We start from the raw sequence: 20,921 nt of genomic DNA, 5'->3' as shown, positions 1-20,921 counted from the left end.
GAAGTGAACTCTGCATCTTTTTAAAAATTTGAAATCCCAGTATCATGTGAAGTGCTGTTAATGTAAATACCAACATATCCCTTACTCAGGGGAAAAAAAGTTTTTAGTTAGGGAATAGTGAGATATAATTTAATATGGAATCCTAGCTGTAGAGACACAAAACAGTTAAATCCATCTTTAAGTGTTTACATTCAGTATGAGAATGCAAATCTGGGTGGGGAATAAAGTCCTAAGAATAAAACAAGTTTTTTCAGTTACTGTTATCTACTAAGTTCTCAATATTTTCATAGCTTGTGAAGAGTGAGATTAATTGTCCACTTAATTGAACTGATTAAAATAAATTCAACTGGCTGGGAGCAGTGGCTCATTCCTGTAATCCCAGCACTTTGGGAGGCCAAGGTGGGCGGATCACCTGTGGTCAGGAGTTTGAGACCAACCTGGCCAACGTGGTAAAACCCCATCTCTACTAATTAAATATAAAAATTAGCCAGGTGTGGTGGCAGGCCCCTGTAATCCCAGATACTAAGGAGGCTGAGGCAGGAGAATCACTTGAACCCAAGAGGCGGAGGTTGCAGTGAACTGAGATCATGCCACTGCACTCTAGCCTGGCCACAGAGCGAGACTGTGTCTCAAAAAAAAAAAAAAAAAAAAGTAATTTCAAAGTGAGATCTTTAATTGTTTAGCTGAAAAGGAATGGAGAGTTTCTACTGTGTTAAGTAAAATACTTATATAATTGCTCTAGTAGATGATGAGATATGACAATTTTGCTAGTTATTAGGACTTTTTTTTTTAAATTAAGTTCTGGGGTACATGTGCAGAACATGCAGATTACATAGGTATACATGTGCCATGGTGGTTTGCTGCACCCATCAACCCATCATCTACACTAGGTATTTCTCCTAATGGTCTCCCTCCCCCACCCCCATCCCTATGTCCATGTATTTTCATTGTTCAGCTCCCACTTACAAGTGAGAACATGTGGTGTTTGGTTTTCTATTTTTGTGTTAGTTTGCTTAGAATGATGGTTTCCAGCTTCATCCATGTCCCTGCAAAGGACGTGAACTCATCCTTTATTATGGCTGCATAGTATTCTGTGGTGTATATGTGCCACATTTTCTTTATCCAGTCTGTCATTGATGGCATTTGGGTTGGTTCCAAGTCTTTGTTATTGTGAACAGTGCCTCGATACACATATGTGTGCATGGGTCTTTATAGTAGAATGATTTATAATCCTTCGGGTATATACCCAGTAATAGCATTGGTGTGTCAAATGGTATTTCTAGTTCTAGATCCTTGAGGAATTGCCACACTGTCTTCCACAATGGTTGAGCTAATTTACACTCTCACCAACAGTGTAAAAGCATTCCTATTTCTCCACAGCCTCTCCAGGATCTGTTTGCTGACTTTTTAATGATCGTCATTCTGACTGGCATGAGATGGTATCTTATTGTGGTTTTGATTTGCATTTATCTAATAACTGGTGATGATGAACTTTTTTTCATGTTTGTTGACTGCATAAATGTCTTCTTTTGAGAAGTGTCTGTTCATACCCTTTGCCAGTTTTTTGATGGGGTTGAAGTTCTTTGCAAAAATGTTCTCCCATTCTGTAGGTTGCCCGTTCACTCTGATGATAGTTTCTTTTGCTGTGCAGAAGCTCTTTAATTAGATCCCACTTGTCAATTTTGGCTGTTGTTGCCATTGCTTTTGGTGTTTTAGTCATGAAGTCTTTGCCCATGCCTGTGTCTTGAATGGTGTTGCCTAGATTTTATTCTAGGGTTTTCATGGTTTTAGGTCTTAGGTTTAAGTCTTTAATCCATCTCGAGTTAATTTTGTATAAGGTATAAGGTATAAGGAAGGGATCCAGTTTCAGCTTTCTGCATATGGCTAGCCAGTTTTCCCAACACTGTTTATTAAATAGGGAATCCTTTCCCCATTGCTTGTGTCAGGTTTGTCAAAGATCAGATGGTTGTAGATGTGTGGTATTATTTCTGAGACCTCTGTTCTGTTCCAGTGGTCTGTATATCTGTTTTGGTACCAGTACCATAAAAGTGACAAATTAATTGCTTTGGGCCAGAGGAAAGTTACTTACAGCTGTTTACATAACTTTTGTCCAGGCCCAGCTTCAGATGCAGCTGTGTTGGATGTGTGGGTGGTTGTTAAGCAGTCCACAGAATAGTCTTGCTCTAAGAGTGTGTGAAAAAAACACATAGGGGCTGGCCTTTTATACAGCTAGTTAGGCAATAAAGTTGACATGGGCCTGGCAATTACTTCCTTAGATTAGTTGCAAAATCACACAAAATACAATACAAAAGCTGAGAAATTAGGGCATCATTCTGTGCTCTGTAGTAGCATTGCTCAATTGGCAAGAGCAGTATCCATAAATTCTGGCCTGATTTAATTGAAACCTGCCCCTCAGTAACCCTGGTCCTTTTCTAGGCAGTAATGATTATAAGCCCTAGTTCATCCTGCTGATTTTCTCATTCCTCGAGCAAGGAATACTTAGAGGAGTTTTGATGGTTGGAGCAACTCAGCAACCATTGAAACAGTGATGGTAGCATAGATATTTGTCCTTCTTAACCTCAACCTGGGAATCCCACTGGGGGAATCCCACTGGGGAGGGGAGTCAAGGGTGTGGAGTTTTGGAGGATGTTTACCTGTCAGATAAATATAATAGCTTGTTCATAGACAACATAAATTAGGGACTTCATGGAGGCAGTAAACGTGTTTATAAATCCAAGTTTACCGTGAAAAAAACATTCTTTGCTGAAGGGATTCATCAACAATCAGTAAAAGTAACAAGTACACCAAAATATATATACAAAAGCACTGTACTTTATTTAACTCCATACAAAATGTGATTAAAAAATTAAATAGGTGATGAGTTTTATTTTGAAGATCATTAAGTCAGTTTTTAAAATGTAGCTGTTTTACCTTGGTCACCTCAGCCGTTTTATATTCTCCTTTGTTACAAGCACGTGCTATAAACAGCAACTTTCTGGCTTATATCCTTAAGGAGTGAACGGACTTCTCCTTCCAGTCTTGCTAATTCTTGAGCTTTATCTTCTAAGTATTTTTGATTGTCTTCATATTTTCTTTCTAAATCTGGGGATATATATATAAAGTCTGAGCAATTTATACTATGATGATCTCAAGACAAAGTGAATAGATTTTTCACTTTGAAATAAACTATCGATGCCTTAAATTTAAAATAATTAAAAACAAGACCCACCTTTGAGCAGTTGCAGCTTGCTGTTTGCTTGAGCTAAAAGAGTTTTTGCTTCATTTTGTAGCATTTCAGCTTTCCTTCTGGCATCAGCTGACTCCTCAGTTTTTTTGGCAATTAAATTTTCTACTTTTTTATATTTTTCATCAAGTTCACCATCTAAAGTCTGTAGTTCCACATTTAGACAGAAAGAAGTGGTAATGTTAGTGTCAGTTAAGAGCAATAGTATAATCATGGCATGCATTCTGGATATTCAGGCTTCATTAAGTTATTCACTGGTAATTTAAAATTTTATCTTCAAACAGTGGAATTGAATGCAAAATAGACATGATTTTAAAGAACATTTCAAAAAATTCTGGAGTTGCAGCAGGTCCTTAGGGCTAAGTCCTCATTTTCTTGATTATTACTTTTCTATAGAAAATTGTAGCATAATTGTATTGTGAATTACATAGAGAAGTGCAGATTTTTCAAAAGTAAATTAGATATTAGAGAAGCCCATATTGAAATGGAGGCCCTTTGGATCTTGACTAAATTAGGGTTTGTGAAGACTTGCTTATAAGGAAATTAGAGGAAAAAAATTAAACAAAAGATATAGGAAGGAAAGGTGAGATTGTAGCATACGCAAGAAGTGAGTGAGGAGAAGAGAAATGGGGTGTGGGGTTGGAATGCAAATTATTCTTTTTAGAAACTGTTCAAATAACCATTTATGGAAATTTCATTTCAAGAGCTTTTGTTTCTTTCTATTGTGATAAAATGTTATTAAGCAAAATGTCCTGAAGCAGAGTACTTGAGAAATTTGTGCCCTCTACTGCAGGAAACCACACAAACCACAATAGAAAAGACAGCTGTCTGATACTGTGGCAGTGAACTTTTCTCATTGTTTTGTTCTCTTCACCAACCTAGAGAGAGGTAGTGAGGTTACTCTTATGTAATGCCTGAAAAGCTACAGTAACTTCCAGGAAAATTTTTGAATGGTAGGGAGTTATATACTGAAATCAGGTCCGTAAATGCAGGCGTCCCCAGCCCCCAGGCCTACGGACCAGTTAGGAACTGGGTGAGCAGGCAAGTGTTATTGCCTGGGCTCCAGCTTTTGTTATCAGTGGTGACATCAGATTCTCACAGGAGTACGAACCCTATTGGGAACTGTGCATGCAAGGGATCTGGGTTGCGCACTCCTTATGAAATCTAATGCCTGATCTGAGCTGGAACAGTTTCATCCTGAAACCATCCCCACCCCACAGTCTGTGGAAAAATTGTCTTCCAGGAAACTGGTCCTTGGTGCCAAAAAAGTTGGGGACTAGTCATTTAATGGTTTTAAGCCCCACCCCGCCACCACCAAGTTTTTAAAGCATTATTTAGAAACTAAACATGTGTTTCAGTTATTACATGGCTTCTGATTAAACATTTGGGTTGTGTGAGTTTTTCTCTGCAAAATACAGTGCCTTCCAATGAGAGGTTAATTCAAAATGTGTCTCAAAGAGATAAGATTTGGTTTCCTACTACCTGTTCTCTGTTCCAACCTGCTTTTAAAATATTCTCAAATGGCCTGGTAATTACTCTATGCCATGAAGAATTTAATTGACTACAGCAGAGAAATACAAGTTCAATATGCCTGGTTTTTGTCAGTATAGTTTTTTTTTTTTTTTTTTTTTTAAAGCCTGTTTTAAGGACTTCTACCCCTAAGTTAATTGCATTCTTCTAAACTCTTGTCCAAGTTTGGATTTGAGGGCATAAGTCATACTTATTAGATACTTCCATATTCATTCCCATTCTTTTCCATCCACACTTCTAAAGACTGCTGTTGCAAAACAGGTCATTTGATGTTTCTGATGAATTCTGTTTCTATTAGGTCCATGTCCCTTACTCTAAGGCAGGCAAGGAGGAGACTGGTGGCTCCTTTAACAGCATAGCCCTGAAATTACAAAGATTTACGTACCTTCTTAACATCTTCTGCGCTTTGCTTCACAGTATATACTACTTTTTCAATATATTCTGCCTCCCCAGAGTTTTGGGCAGCTTTCCGCTTAAGTTCCTCCACATTCCTCTCTAACTCGCTGATGCGCTGGGACGCGTTGAACAAGGTTTCCTCAGAAGCTGCCGTTTCAGACTCAATCTAAAAGTATGTCAGTTTTCCAGCAAGCCATTAGTTTAAGAAATTGAATTACTATGAGTACAAGTTTGGAGGAAGATTTAAGTCTGCTGTGCCATTTTGCTCTAGACCAAAAGAAGTAATTACTAAAAAGAATATTTCAGGAAAAGTTACATGAAGTGTCTAACTTTAGTCTTTGCTACATTTCATATATTCACTTCATTCTTTTGGTACTTCTGATGATCTGAGATGGATGTAAAGTTTTTTCTGACAGTAAAAAACAAAAAAGAAACCCACCCCCCCAAGGAGCATGATGTGTTGAGAAAGCATTTTAAGGACAACTGCAGACTTTGGCTAAAGAACATTCACAAATAAGCAGCTGTGCGAAGAGGGGTTTCCATATATAAATTTCCAACTTAATGTGAGTGGGAAAATAAATCTTAAACTCTAGTAGTGGAGATTTCAGCTAATTACTGAAGAAATGGAGACTAGGGATGTTCTTTGAATTTCTATAGAATTGTGAGACAATGTATGGTCTGGGGACATTACAGCTGTAAACTCTAAATACTCAGTTATTTAAGGAAAAAAAATATCTGGGCAACTGGTGGGGATCTACATCTGATCTCCTTTCAAAGTAGAATCAATAAACATTGACTTTTATTTTTTTTTTTTTTTATTTTTTTTTTATTTTTATTTTTTTTGAGACGGAGTCTCGCTCTGTAGCCCAGGCTGGAGTGCAGTGGCCGGATCTCAGCTCACTGCAAGCTCCGCCTCCCGGGTTCACGCCATTCTCCGGCCTCAGCCTCCCGAGTAGCTGGGACTACAGGCGCCCGCCATCTCGCCCGGCTATTTTTTTTTTTTTTATTTCTTAGTAGAGACGGGGTTTCACTGTGTTCGCCAGGATGGTCTCGATCTCCTGACCTCGTGATCCGCCCATCTCGGCCTCCCAAAGTGCTGGGATTACAGGCTTGAGCCACCGCGCCCGGCCATAAACATTGACTTTTAAAAGCTAGCCAAAGTAAGCAGGTGAGCCCACGACAAAAGAATCAATTTCACTGAGCACTCAATTTTTCTTTAAAATGATCTTCAAGGATGTAGGGTCTAATTACATAGAATTAACTGAATAACAATACTGTCATAATGAAGTTAATGGGATCAGTATAGACATAGGCTAAAATTTGTAAATATTTCAAACCTAAGGACCCTTTAATTAGAATAACATTCTTTGAGTGAATTGCTTCTGATAAGCTTTCATGAACATAGTTCAGTTAGAGGTTCTCTGTTTCTTATTGTTACAAACCTAAAACACTTCCTGCCCTCCAGGGCCCCTGAAAAACAGAACCCCAGTTATTAACTTGCATCATCAAGCCACATATCTCACCTATAATTCAATATTTTCTAATTTGCTTTTCAGAGCAGTTTTTTTTTCAAGAAACAAGGTCTTGCTCTACTTCCCAGGCTGGAGTGCAGTGACTGTTTGTTTACAGGCATGATCATAGTGCACTATAGTCTCAAACTCATGGCCTTAAGTGATCCTCTCACCTCTGCCTCCAAAGTGGCTGGGACTACAGGCACACACCACTGCACCTGGCTTTCAAAACAATAATTTCTGTAGTCACTGACATAATATTCACTAAAATATTAACGGCAAACTGAGAAAATGGAAAAACCTAGAGATCGAAAACATCAAAATATTTATAAGTCTGGTGGGAAAACATAATTTTTCTAAACTTGAACCAATAGCCTGAAGAAAAAGCCTTATTGATACTCAAAATTTAAGGAGGAAAATGGGCAGAATTATTGACCTTTATTTAACTGACAGCAATACAATAGGGGAAGACAGGTTTTTACCAACTAATGGTAAGAAAAGCATGTTGAAAATTCATCTTCCCAGGTTTTAAACCCATGGAGGATTGGCCTGAGAAGGCTGACAGTGCTGGGTATGGGAGTATTTAATTTCAAAGTATATTCTGAGAACATGTATACGGATTAGATAACTCATCAATTTTCTTCATTTTTTTAAAAACTCGTAAAGTTGGAAGGAAAAAATTAACTTTTTGAGAAACAAAAGAATTTAATGGAATTATGTTTGCATTACTTCTTTTAAGAGATAGAGGATTTTTAGAGCAAAGTGCTAGATCCCTATGAAAAAGTATTCCTTATTTAAAAAAAATTAAGTTTTCCATGCATTCTGAATAGAATAGATATAGATTGTTTCGCTATAAGCACTCTATTAGGTTCCTCTAGAATTGGGTATTGAAAGCAGACTGACTGTTCTCCAGTAGTTTCTAAAACTGCTATATAGTAAAATGTTTGATCACCAAAATCTTGAGACATTGGCCTTAACCATATAAGCTGCTTTATAACATCAGGACAGTTTTCTAAAACTATTATACTTCATACTACTGAACAGAGTACATGCTGTTTCCTCAGTGAATAGGAGTGTTTTTATTTTTTTGAGACAGAGTCTCTGTTGCCCAGACTGGAGTGTAGTGGTGTGATCTCAGCTCAAATGAAAACCTATCTCCACTTATTTTTAGCATCCATGCTAACGGAGTAGTTCCGATTTATTACAATTAAAGGAATCCTTTAATGTTGAGTTGTAAGAATTTTTGTTCATAGATAACAAATGTACTTTTCTGGTAAAAGTGTATATGTAGCTGTTTTCCCATACATGTAATGATTGTGTATGCTTACCGAAGTTAGCAGGTTCTGGGTTCCTTGAATGTCTTCATCTGCTTGTTTAATTGCCTTCTCTGCTGCGACCTGGGCCTTTTCTGCTTCTTCCAGAGCTTCCTTTACCATATCTGCAGTGACTTTAACATCTGTTGCACTTTTGCTGGTAAAATAATGAGACAGTATATTGTTGTTGAACATGAAAAAAGTCCTCTCAGTGTTCTTTTCTTTAAAGAATGGCCTTCCTGAAATGACCCAGAGAGACTCGCATAGGTCCTTCTTAGAAGTTTCACTGGTTAAAGAGATACTTTTTACTCCATGATAGATACACAAAATAAGCCCCTTAGATGCCATGTCTTTAGATACCTTGCTTTTTTAGCTTCTTCTAACAACATCTCAGCTCTGGCAATGTCAGCAGCACTCTGCTGTAGAATAACCTCTACTTGAGAAAGGCTTTCAACTCGTTCACGTATATCTTCTGTCAAGTTCTGTAATTGCTGTGGGGTGCTAGGCATTTCCATTTTCAGTACTTCATTAGCAACTGCTTCAATGCTGTCCAAATCAGCACTATCCTCTGTGAAAAGCAAAGATGTCCCCAAAAAGAGGTGAAAAGAATAGATGGTTCATTCATTCAACCACTTACTGGTCATCTATGGACTAGCACGGTGGGGTTACCAAGAGACACTAACTTTCTGTTTAAGAGTTTATAATCTGTCTGGGGTTTTGGGGGAAGATGAGACCTACACACACAAAAAAGTAACTGCAGACAATTGAGTACTACTAGAATTTGTTTTAGGCTGGGCAGTGAGGGAAACCTTCGTGGAAGATGAGGAGCTGATTAGATTTTAAGGGGTAATAGAATTTGAAAGAAGAAAGGACAGTTCTAGGTGGGGAGACAGGAAGGGCAGAGCATGTTACGGGAAAGTCTAGCAGAGTGAATCTGAAGATTGTGGAAAACCATAGAGGGCCAGAGCTTAAAGCTGGGACTTAAAGGCAATGATATCTTTTAATTGAGGGTGGACAAATAGCTCAGAAACTTGTGAATGCAGATATAGAGATTCGATATTTCTTACAAATTATCTAGATTCAGGAAATTATAGAAAGGGAGAAAATTATAGACGGAAGAGAACTGGGATAGTGGGTTGTCAATGAAGCCAAGGAGTTTCAAATGTGAAATGTGGAAAATGGTGAAAAAAAAAAAGTTTATGAAGTTAAGCTTCAAATATGTCAGATCCTCATTTACTTTCGAGCTTTATGTTTTAAACTACTGAACATAAAAATGGACCCTAGAGGATTTATTCAAATAAAATATGTACTCGAATGATGGCTTCCATGGAATATTACCAAAATATCCTTAGCAAATACTGTTGACTTCTTATTAGCCATGTCTTTTTTCTTGCTAACAGAATACTGATTTTCTTCAGGCACCTGCCTCTAAGGTAAAATTATCAACCCAGCATTAAGTCTTTATTAGTTTGCCAGTTACTGTAATCGCATTTCCATTTTCCAGTGACATTTATGCATTGGCATGTGACTTATTTCTGGCCAGTGAGGTTTATAAGGATGACTGCTTAAAGGCTTCTAGGGAAGACTTCCTCCTTTTTAAAAAGATACAAGGAATAGGTGGTCTCTTCTTCCATTATTATTGTTTATCTTTATATGATGTCTGGAACTTTGGCAGCTACCTTGTAACCATGAGGAGCTAGAGGCAAAGCCGATATGCTTAAGATGGTAGAGTAGAAAGATGAAAAGTATGTGGGTCGCAGGCCCATGAAGCTATCTTGCTACTGGATATCTTATTAAGATGGGAGATAATAAACATCCTTTTTGATTAAGTCCCTTTCACTTGAGTTTTCTGTAATTTGTAGCCAAAACCATCTTTACTGGTAATGCTTGAACTGTAACTAGCAACACTCTTAACTAACTATAGGTATAATACCCTGTAAATAATAGAATTACAAAGCTTTGGGGGCAATGCCGAAGTAACAAACTCTACTTCTTTAAGGTTAGAGATTACTATACATAATCTCTAACAAATTCCAAATTCAATTTTCACTGTAAATATTTGACTTTTAATTGGCTGAGTATCCCATCAGGTGTGTCTGTATCTGCATAACATTGGAGAAAGTTATTTGATACACATATATAAGTTTAAGAAGTGGAAACATTTAATACATGGACATTTTTCTTATTTGGAAATGTCAGTACACTGACAAATTGATTTTATCTAAAATGTAAACAGAATCACACAGAAACAAATGTCTAAAAGTAAAATGAAAAAATTTCTTACGGGTCAAAAAGTTTCTGATTTGCTTGATTAGATTTCTCAGATCCTCATTGCTCTTGTCCATTTTTTCTTTGGTAGCATTTGTCTTCAACAGAATGTCTTCAGCACTCTGTTTTGCCTCATCTGCCCTCAGTTTTGCTTCAGAGACCTAAATGTGAAGAATAAATTACCCATGGAAGACTTTCATTCTTTATGAAGGAGACCAGAATATTGGAAATGGCCCAGAAATGATGTTGAAAAACTATGTTACTTGGAATCATGTGTCTGGGAAACAACTTTCTCCCATTCAACAAAGTATTGTGTTGTTACAGACTGCAAGTATTCAGTATAGAGATTCCTAAACAGTGTTCTTATATAAATACAACTAGCATTTAAAATTTTTCAAGTTGTTTTTAACTCCTGGCCTATAAAATAGTCCTGAGTCTTGTTCTCAGGTACCCACATAAATACTTAAGTGTGTGTCACTTTAGAAGAATAAATGCTCAGTTGCTTAGTATAGAATTTTTGTCGTACAGTTGGATGTATTTATAACCCTGGAGTCAGATAGGTAAGATGGCTATCTCAAATTATCCAGTATAAGATTTAAACATCTTGCACTAAAGCATGTGTTATTCTCCTCTGAGTAAGGAAAAAGCAAATTCTTTATCTGTAAAGAAAATCTCCCCATCTCTTTCTCTGACCTCACAGAAACATGAACTTTCATATTTGATGAAATTCTTTCATTTCAGTTAGCATTTGGAATTGATTTCTCCCTTTCAGATCCTCTAGTCCACAGCTGAAAGCAAACATACATGACAAAAACTGAGGACATCCACTAAATTACCATCTTGGAGAGCTGTTCCACTTCAGACAGGGCACTCAGGACATCTTGGTCCAAGTCCATGGCTTTCTGCCAGGCGTTGTGTGCAACAGTAACCAGACCACCACAGCCAGGCCCCCCACACTTCTTCTCTCCTTCATCAGTTCTGCAGTTTGGCCCGCCACATTCAGTCTCGGAACAGGAGGCCCCTGGGGGTGTTCCACAGGTCTGCAACAAGCCAAGGATCAGGCACAATATTTCAGATAGTGAATCTGCTGCAGCAAAACAGCTGTGCAGGGCCTGGGTGGCCCCAGAGAATGTGTAGGTGGTCCTCAGTAAGGGTGCTTGAAAACAGTGTTTGGGAGACAGAATGGAGAGGGGAGCAAAGAGTTTAGGAATAAACTAACCTGCTTGTTTCCAAGGAAACAATAGAAGTTTACAACTCATCAGTATCTTCTGCCCAAATGAGTTAAAATACTATATGAGCTCTGCCCAGGATGCAGACATCTGCTATATCAAGTTGAATTCTGCCAATGCAAGGGCCAAGAAATGCCTTCCTTTTTTTCTAACCAGTTAGATTAAAAGAAAAAGCCATTGTGAACCATCTTTGGGGCCAGCACCAGCATCATGTTAACTCCTCCGGTAAATATGGTGACATAAAAGACCTATTACCTAGCCTTTTAGTAACTTCCCATCTTGTTAGGACTGGATCATTCCACATAAAATAGCCAAGAATAGGTCAGATGCAGTCATTATTGAAAGAAAGTAGACAAAGGAGAGACTGCAGAGGAATGCTGTAGTTGTAGCTGAAGAAGGATTTGTTGGCTGGTGGGATTTGAGCAGGGGAAGTGGGAAAACATTCCACATGTTACAGAAAACAGTACAAAGGAACAAAGGTAGATGAAGCGTTTCCAAATTACCACCCCCCACAGCCATCACACATGCATAGAGTCCTCCTTTCTTACCTACCAGAACCTCTCAAAGATCACCACTTGGTCATGGCATACAAATGCAAAGTGATAAATTATAATACAAGTGTGCTATATGATAGAAAAGGCTGAGCAGGAAGAAAATTGCATTTAGAGCTGTTTTGTGGAAATGCTAATACTGAAAAGAAGCCAAAGATTTACTGCAGTGAAAAGCAGTTAACAGAATATTCCCAAACAAGACAAGGAAAATATTGTTTTAAAAAAGTGCAAAAAAGCAGTTTTTAAATAAATACAATCAACTCTTTAGCCTAATAATTTTGAGATAATTATAATCCCATTATATCTCAAATTACAACTAAAATAAATCATTTATCTGGCTTACAAAAACACAAAAAGCTTCAGAATATAAAGTGTATTCTGCATGCTATAGAACATGAGTCTTAAGAACAGAAGTGTTTCTTTTTAAAAACCATCTGACAGCACACATAGAAGATCTGTTTTGTTTCAACAGACGGGGCAAACATGGGGGATGGGGGTGGGAAACCAGCATGGCTCTAGCTAAATATCCACAAAGATACAGAACTAGAAGTACCTGAAAAACAAAAGGACAAAAGTCTCTCGACACAAGGAAATGGCAGTAAAGAACTTACAGAAAGAATTCTCACAGGATCATTAACAAAGACAAAAACACAGTAAGAGACCTGAAGAAGCTGCTAATCCCTAGGTAGTTTACCAGGTGGAAAAGCAAGCATAGGGAAGGGCACGCATTTGAAAGGCCAGAGGAACCCTGAACCCCACCCACCGCCCATGCACCTCCCTGTTGCCCACGGAGATGCCTCCAGTTCAAGACAAAAATCCTTTAGCATGCTTAGCTGCTGCTTGTAGGTCACAGAGAACTTGTTTGTGATGACTGATTTTTTGTTTTTAAAGGAATCAATGCTGCAAGGAAAGATTGAGAATTGGCATTTTATGCTTAATAACTTTGTCTCCTGTTAGCTGCAATTTACACATTGCTCTAGGCCTTCATTTTTCTTTTTTCTTCATCTTTTATTTTTCCATTTAATAAATGACAGATTATTTGCTCCCTGTTTGCTATGAAGTTTCAGAAGATAATGAGTATGAAACCTAGCAGGCATCAATAAACACTGTCTTATATTGTGACTAATATTGTCTATTTCAGAGAAAGTGAGGATGAGAGGAGGGAGGAACCATCACTAAGACAAAGCTGTAATGAAGTTTGAACTCTTCTGTGCCTATGTACCTTCCATCTTTAACTTTCTCTGTGTCTCTGGGCTAAGAGAACACAAACCTTTGTCTATAAAAAATACCCTCCAAATTATCTCAGATAGGTATCCTTCCTTGAAAAAACAGGAAGGAAGAGGAAGAAACAGGCTCAGTTAGGCTTTTTTGGGGCCTTCTGCCTGATTTTCATTAAACTCACAACTCAATTTCATTTGGCTCCAGAGTTACTTTTTAAAACTTTCTGGGAAATGAATCTTCTTTCTAGGCTGGTTTCAGGGTTAATCTTCACCAGGTAAAGTTACTGGAACAAAGGAACATAATAGCTAATACCCTTGAAAAAATTCTTTTGCTCCCTTTAATTTTTAACGGAAGCCCCTTCTAGAATGATTCTGATTTCCTACACTGAGATGGGTTTTATATTTCAAATCAGAACAAACTAAAAAAGGAGTGTCCAAGCTGGGTATGGTGACACATGCCTGTCATCACAGCTTCTCAGGAGGGTGAGGTGGGAGGATTGCTTCAGCCTAGGAGTTTGAGGTCAGCCTGGGCAACATAGCGAGAATCCATCTCTTAAAAAAAAAAAGGGGGGGTGGGGGTGGGCAGGGGTGTTAGCCTGTAATCCCAGCACTTTGGGAGGCTGAGGTGGGAGAAGGATTGCTGGAGACCAGGAGTTCAAGACTAACCTGAGCAATGTCGTGAGACCCTATCTCTACTTAGGAAAAAAAAAAAAGAAATGTTCACAGTGTAAAAAGGATCAAGTTTCAGTGCGATGTCACTGAGTAGCTAAAACAGAATGGGAGACCAGTCACGATTCATTCTTTAGTTGAGGACCAGAGAAACAGAAGAGGGGAGGGCTGGAAACCCATATGCTGCTGTTTTTAATCTTTCTTGGTTACAGATAGCCCATTCCAGGATCCAGAGACCTCAGCCTAGGAGTTTCACTCCTGCTGATTCATTTGCAAACTATTATAATAAAGACAAAGGATAGTGTTTTTTTTTCTCAGCACCATAGCAGTAAGGCCACACCCCCAAACCTTACCATTTCGGCAGCGGCTGAAAGGTCTAGGCTTTGCAGCTTGCCTGCCAGTTCATCAAGGAGGCGAGCCTGCTCCTCTTGTTTTTCCTTGAACTGGGATTCTCGCTCCATCATCACATCTTCTACTCTGTCTCTCATGAGGGCTGACTGTTCCACAGTACTGTTGGGTTGTGTGGTGGAGGCATTCACCCTCTCCTCTGCCTCGAGAGACATCTGGAAATACTTGGTAATGCTATCCAAGGCACCTACGGTAGGAAATGAAATTGCCCACAGTTAACCTCATCATACTAGGCTTCCTCCCCAAGCAGTGTCTATATTTGATGTCTTCAGGTCCTACATTTACTGTAAGGTTTTAAAATTCAAGAAAAAATATTTATGAAATACAGTTTTCAGGAGCAATGAATATGTTTTGTCCCATTAGCACCTACTCCAGCTCTGGAGTATGGCAAACATCTGGGTGAAAAATGAAAAATTAAGAAAATCATGCAATCTTGTTTCCATTCACAAGCAAACATCCAGTTCTTTATAAATAGCTGGTGTCAGGCAGCCTGAAGATTATGTGACCAGATGACTTTTCTCAATCTTTTATTCAGATCCACTCTAATGACTAATATAGTAGCCCTCCATATTTGTAGATTCCACATAATGTGGATTCAACCAACTGTGGATAGAAAGCATTTGGAAAAAATGGTTGTACGTGTACTGAATGTGTACAGACTTTTTCTTGCCATTATTTCCTAAACAATAACGTATAACAACTATTTACATAGCATTTACATTCTATTAGGTATTGTAAGTAATCTAGAGATTATTTTAAAGTATACTGGAGGGAAAAAAAAAAGTAAAGCTGGGTATGGTGGTTCACCTCTATAATCTCAGCTATTCAGAAGTCTGAGACGGGAGGATCACTTGAGTCCAGGAGTTCAAGATCAGCCTGAGCAGCATAGCAAGAGCCCATTTCTTAAAGAAAGAAAGAAAGAGAGAGAGAGAGAGAGAAAAAGAAAGAAAAGTATATAGGAGGATATGCATGGGTTATATGCAAATACTATGCATTTTATATAACGGACTTGACCATTGTGGATTTTGATTTCCGCAGTGGGTCCTGGAACCAATCCTCATGGATCCCAAGGGATGACGGTATTATATATAACAGCATGATGTGTTTTAGCTTTAGTCCAAAAGCAATCATGCATAAAACAGTATGGGTAGTTGGATAGTATGATGTAACATATTTCTACATTCTTTCACTTTTTGCTGAGGATCCTATATGGTCTAAGATATAAATAATGATTTGCAAAAAATTTTTTCTGACCAAGCAGCATTCTTGAATGTGAAAGGATTTGCAGAAGTATTAATACCTTAAGTATTAAAAGAACCCCCTTCCAAGAAAAGGCCAGGGGATTAAACTACTAACTGGAGGGAAAAAAAAATCAGGAAATGGATACCATTCTGATACAACTATTGCCATTCACTCTGTGAGACCTTTGCTGTGTCCCTTAGATTCTCTGTGCCCAAGTCCCACATTTGTAAAATGGGGACTTTGATCCTCATTTGTGCCAGAAACTGGATGAGTAAAGTTTTAAAATTTATTAGAAAACAATTTTTTTTTCCAAAATTGCTATATTAAAAGGTTAGACATATTGTTAAATTCATTGTCTGGGACTGAGTATTTGCACCAAAAAATGCTCACCCCGAATATCTGAGTTTTTGATAAATTCCAGTTGTTCAGCAAGTTCTTTCACAGTGTTGTCTAGGCTTTCCGCTTCTGTCTGTAGAGAATCCAGTTCTTTGGCTGTGCTGTTGCTTTGGGAAGTTGTGTCAGATAATTTCACTTCTACTTGAGCCGTCATTTCTGTAACATCTTTAATCAGTTTCCTGTAAAGAGAAAGTTAAGCTTACATAAACCCAAGGGAGGACTTTTACATTTCATATTTTCTACTAGTACTGTATCCATTACTAATTTCAAACCAATTCAGTAATTTGTAACATTTCATCTCTAAGTGCTAGTTTTATTTTCCTTATAAAAGATTGTATTAAATCTGACAATTTTTCTTTGTTCAGACTTAAGAAACACAGAAATACCACTCAGCTGAGTTGTGGCAGACAAGCCATTTAAGGGATTCCAAATTTCCGCTGTAACATGAGCACAGGTCAGAGTATGGAGTTCCGGCTCCATTCGCAGGCAGCTTCAAGCCCTTACAGTCGTAAAAACTCAAGACATAAATGACTCTGGTACACAGTTAGGCCTCCCAGCCACCAGCCCAAAACATTCTTCCCTAAGCCTGTCTCCTTCAAGAGGGAACATGCAGAGAGGAAGCCCTATAGCCCACCACAAAGACAACAGGAGCCAGCTGTATCAGCTTTCATACACTCCTCTCTTCCATCAGAGGAGCCTCCTCCTTCTACCAACAGCCTTTTTATTTTTTAAAAGAAAATAGCATCTACCAAGAATGAAATAAGAACATTTAGCTGGCCGGGCGCGGTGGCTCAAGGCCTGTAATCCCAGCACTTTGGGAGGCCGAGATGGGCGGATCACGAGGTCAGGAGATTGATACCATCCTGGCTAACACGGTGAAACCCCGTCTCTACTAAAAAATACAAAAAACTAGCCGGGCGAGGTGGCGGGCGCCTGTAGTCCCAGCCACTCGGGAGGCTGAGGCAGGAGAATGGCGTGAACCCGGGAGGCGGAGCTTGCAGTGAGCTGAGATCCGACCACTGCACTCCAGCCTGGGCGACAGAGCGAGACTCCGTCTCAAAAAAAAAAAAAGAACATTTAGCTTTCACGGTATTTAATTTGGAATCTAAACTGCATTTTGTTCTGTACTTTCAAACCTACAAGACCGTACTTTTGACATCTATTTGTATATTACTGTGTACATAGTGTGTATGTGGGCGTGTGTGTGCATGTGGGAGTGTGCTCCAGGTGGGTGTGGGTGGGGTTGTTTGTGTATCGTAAATAAAGTAATATTTGAGCAGACTTTACCTCTGGGTATTATTGGTTCACCTAATTGAATATAATTGTCTTCTTGGGGATATAATAGTATAAAAAAACAGGAAAATGTAAAGATGCTGAAAGGTTGGGAGCCATTAGAAAAATGACATGTAAGGCTGAGATAAAACCATAACCCAACTCAAAAAGTAATTAAAGGGATCGTTTGAAATGGTAGATTAAATTACATTTCAATGCCTTTTCCCTGAGGATAATGTACATAGTTTCTTTTTTCAGTGCTTTGCTTTTATTATTTGACTCACAGAAGGCTTTCATTTCTTCTCAGTTCTCATAAAATGATACAATTTTTTAAAACAAGCAAATCTAACATATTTTAAAATAAGGCCACTTTGGTTCCTAAAACATGTATCGTTAGATAGTATGTTGAAAAAAGAGTAATGGAACTAGTTTCCCTGTGATTATTACAATCTGTCTAGTTAAATGAATAGTGAGGGTAGAAACAGAGCTGTTTTGGGAATGTAATCTCTCTTCTGGCAGGCTCTCAAAGGACACCAGATTTTTTCTTCTTCCCAGAGGTGCGTAAGACCCAGGCCAAGAATCATTTCCTAAATGGGCTTGCATTCGGACCACGGCCTGCCAAAACTGTGATCTCTGCACATTAGGAGGCTTAGTCTTTTCAGTGAGGTAAAATGCCTCATTAAATGCATTGTCGCCCTGCATCAGACATTTCCTAACACTCTGGCCAGCCACATGGTCTTGGGCATAAAACCCGAGGCTTGACATCAAGGTCCAATTACTTTAAATCTAGGTCTAGGAAGGACTTCCTTCAAGTTGCTGTCTTCTGCTACTCATGTATGGTATGAGATGAAAAGTCCCTATGGCTTCTTAGAGATGCTGATTAAAGTCTCATCACACACACAAAATGTTACTGTCATTTTGTAATATAAACACCTCAGTGTGCAGGATTTAACTATGAAGTGGTCCCCTCAGGCCTAGATGGTGAGTCTGCAGTGAAACCATAGCATCTAGGGAAGCACAGATGCCTCATACCCTTTCCTGTTTTTGTCCTTTAGCACTTAGGTTTTATTGTGCTGTTTTGGGGGTTCCTTTTTGGCAAAAAATAATTTGGCAAAAGGAATTGGGATGTTTAGGGGCAAGAGCGGGGAGGCTGGGAGAAAGGGTAGAAAAATGATCCTTGAGAAGTTCAGCATCACTCAGCTCAATTCTTTAGGCTTCCACTAACAAACACTGTCCAATCAGAGGGAAAATTACCCAGAGAAGGGGTGGGATGAGGACTTTCAGTGTAGAGCGGCTGTTATAACTAGATGAATGAAGCACTGGTCTGGTGGACTAATGGCAGAGAAGCAGAAAAAACTTGAAGTAAGGAGTCTTACTTGAGGTAATGGAATTTCCCCCATAGTAGCAATACTTAACAATTTATAGATTTTTGCAATCCTGTTGTCATTTTATATGTCAATCCTTTCATTACTGCATAAGGTAATGGCATATATTATCCTACCCCTTCTCCACAGGAGAGAAAATACAGGCTCAGGAACTGAGTCAACCAAGTTCACAAGCCTAGCATCAGAGCCAAGACTCAGTTATGGATCTTTGTCTTCTAAATCCAGCATGCCTCCCATTTTACTGACTTAGAACATGATTTGCAAGGAGGAGCACTGAGTATAATGCTTGCATGTTCTGTACTGCAGCCTCCAGAAGGCTGGTCCCCATGGATGTGCCAACATTCACTCACCCAAATGCCCAGTCAAGACTGCTGGAAAATAAATGGCTCAGAATCTGTTTTCACCCACAGGACTAACCAAACCTCCTGATGGAAGCACCATGCCAGGAAATCTTTGCTGTTTATTCATAAAGCTGAAAAAATATTGTGAGTTATTCCTCTGGCTCATTAACTACTTACTCTGCTTCCTCAAAGAGATTCCCAATGTTTTTCAGTGGCTCTGCTGCGGGGCTCTGTGCCAGGATGTCTTTTATCTCGCTGACTTTCCTCTCCACCGAGTCCACAGTCTCACGGTAAGGCCCGATCACACCACTGATCTTCAAGGCCTTGGCTTTCTCCAGGAATCTGTGTGTCCTGTTGGTCAGCTCAGCAATGATCACGTCCCAGAGAGCAAAGCACTGGTGGCAGGGTGTACAGTCAGGGAAGACCCCCGAGTACCCTCGCGTGCACTTGTCACAGCGTGGACCCTCAACACCCTCCACGCAGACACACTGGCCCGTGGACTGGTCACACTGTGGCGTCTCAATGCCCCTGGGGTCACAGTCACAGGCTAGAAGGGAAGAAGCAATGCTAGCTGATCTACTTGATCATGAACCTCAGTGACAAGATGTGCCATTTAGAATCCTCATTTCACTGTGAAAATGGGAAGGTGTCAACCATCGATGACAACTGACCAGCAGCTCAGGTAGAGACTGTAGCAGCTTCTTGTAGCACATGCGTGACTTCAATGGTTGCTAACCCCTTAGCAGTAATAATACTTTAAACAGAAATGTTTTACATGAATGACCCCATTTAACTCTCACAATAACCCCATGGGATAGGTGTTATGATAATCACTATTTCGCAGATGTGGGAACTGAGAGATTAGAGAGATTACATAACATGCCTCAAGTCTCACTGCAAGGGAAAGGCCACGCCAGGACTCTGATTCAGTTCTTTGCAACTCTGGAGTCTGTACTCATCACCTCCGTTCTGCCTTTGCCTCCCCCTTACTAGGATTTCCCTACATACCATGTCTGTACAAACAATCCAGGTTACATCCTGCTAACATGCCACCTGGCATCGAATACATCACAAATGAGCAGCTCCTAACATACCTGACTCTATTTCGCAACAAAACATACTTGATGAAATGCAGTAAACGTGATCAAAACAAAACAAAACCCAAAGGAATTCTAAGTATCCAGTTTAAAGGCTTTTAACTAAGTATAATCTAACTTGGGGGTGTCTGCCATTGTGATGACCACTGCCAGTACTACAAGCAGAGATCTTGGGAGCCGTGCAGTCTCAGCCTCTCACAGACCCAATAGGGTTGGCACCTTATGCAAAGCCAAATGGCATACGGTAAAATCACATGCCATACAGGACAAAATCTGTTCTTGGCCAGTAGCTGTGGCCGAGATTACTTAGCACAATGGCTGTGCCCTTGAACCCTGGCTTAGATCCCCAAATTTCAGGTGACCAAATCCTTTTTATGTCAACATCTGACATTTAAAAGTATTTATATAAGGTTTAAGTAACAGAAGGCCTTATACTAACATCTTATCACTGGGCTTCCACCCATTCTGGCAAAAGGTAGGAATACATAAAGTAATTTACTATCTTATTTCTCTGACTGGATTGTGGACTCCAAGGGCAGGGGCACATCTTAAACGATTTTTCCTTTTTCAGCATCATGCAATCAGAATCCAGACGTCTTTGCCAAATGAAGCCCTAACCTTATTTTAGTCTAGGCTTGCAAGGACACTTACATACCTTTATAACAGAAAATAATCCTCCTGAAGTGCAATGTCAAGTGTGGCAAAGCACAACAGATTCATGCTTTCTCAGATTTTTTTTTTTTTTTTTTTTGAGACGGAGTTTTGGTCTTGTTGCCCAGGCTGGAGTGCAATGGCACAATCTCAGCTCACTGCAACCTCCGCCTCCCAGGTTCAAGCAATTCTCCTGCC

General features: G+C 39.3%; 2 protein-coding genes across 2 annotated transcripts in view; one reads left to right on the top strand and one right to left on the bottom strand.

Moving 5' to 3' along the window:
• The window catches only part of DLD (dihydrolipoamide dehydrogenase), a 42,417-nt gene extending 31,641 nt beyond the window's left edge, over nucleotides 1-10,776 (top strand). Inside the window, exon 15 of the transcript XR_645282.4 lies at nucleotides 10,354-10,776. The gene's annotated coding sequence lies outside the window, so the exon portion shown is untranslated. The remainder of the gene's footprint in view (nucleotides 1-10,353) is intronic.
• The window catches only part of LAMB1 (laminin subunit beta 1), an 85,612-nt gene continuing 67,501 nt past the window's right edge, over nucleotides 2,811-20,921 (bottom strand). The window contains 10 exon segments of the mRNA XM_031665250.1: nucleotides 2,811-3,102; nucleotides 3,230-3,389; nucleotides 5,160-5,336; nucleotides 8,010-8,151; nucleotides 8,355-8,562; nucleotides 10,279-10,423; nucleotides 11,099-11,302; nucleotides 14,285-14,526; nucleotides 15,972-16,156; nucleotides 19,153-19,522. Of these exon segments, the coding sequence (XP_031521110.1) occupies nucleotides 2,966-3,102; nucleotides 3,230-3,389; nucleotides 5,160-5,336; nucleotides 8,010-8,151; nucleotides 8,355-8,562; nucleotides 10,279-10,423; nucleotides 11,099-11,302; nucleotides 14,285-14,526; nucleotides 15,972-16,156; nucleotides 19,153-19,522 (1,970 nt within the window). The 3' untranslated portion in view covers nucleotides 2,811-2,965.

Source organism: Papio anubis, chromosome 4 (genome assembly GCF_008728515.1).
Source record: "Papio anubis isolate 15944 chromosome 4, Panubis1.0, whole genome shotgun sequence".
Classification (NCBI taxonomy): domain Eukaryota; kingdom Metazoa; phylum Chordata; class Mammalia; order Primates; family Cercopithecidae; genus Papio; species Papio anubis.
The sequence above is the reverse complement of the archived record's forward strand: the minus strand, read 5'-3'. Positions and strand labels throughout refer to the sequence as shown.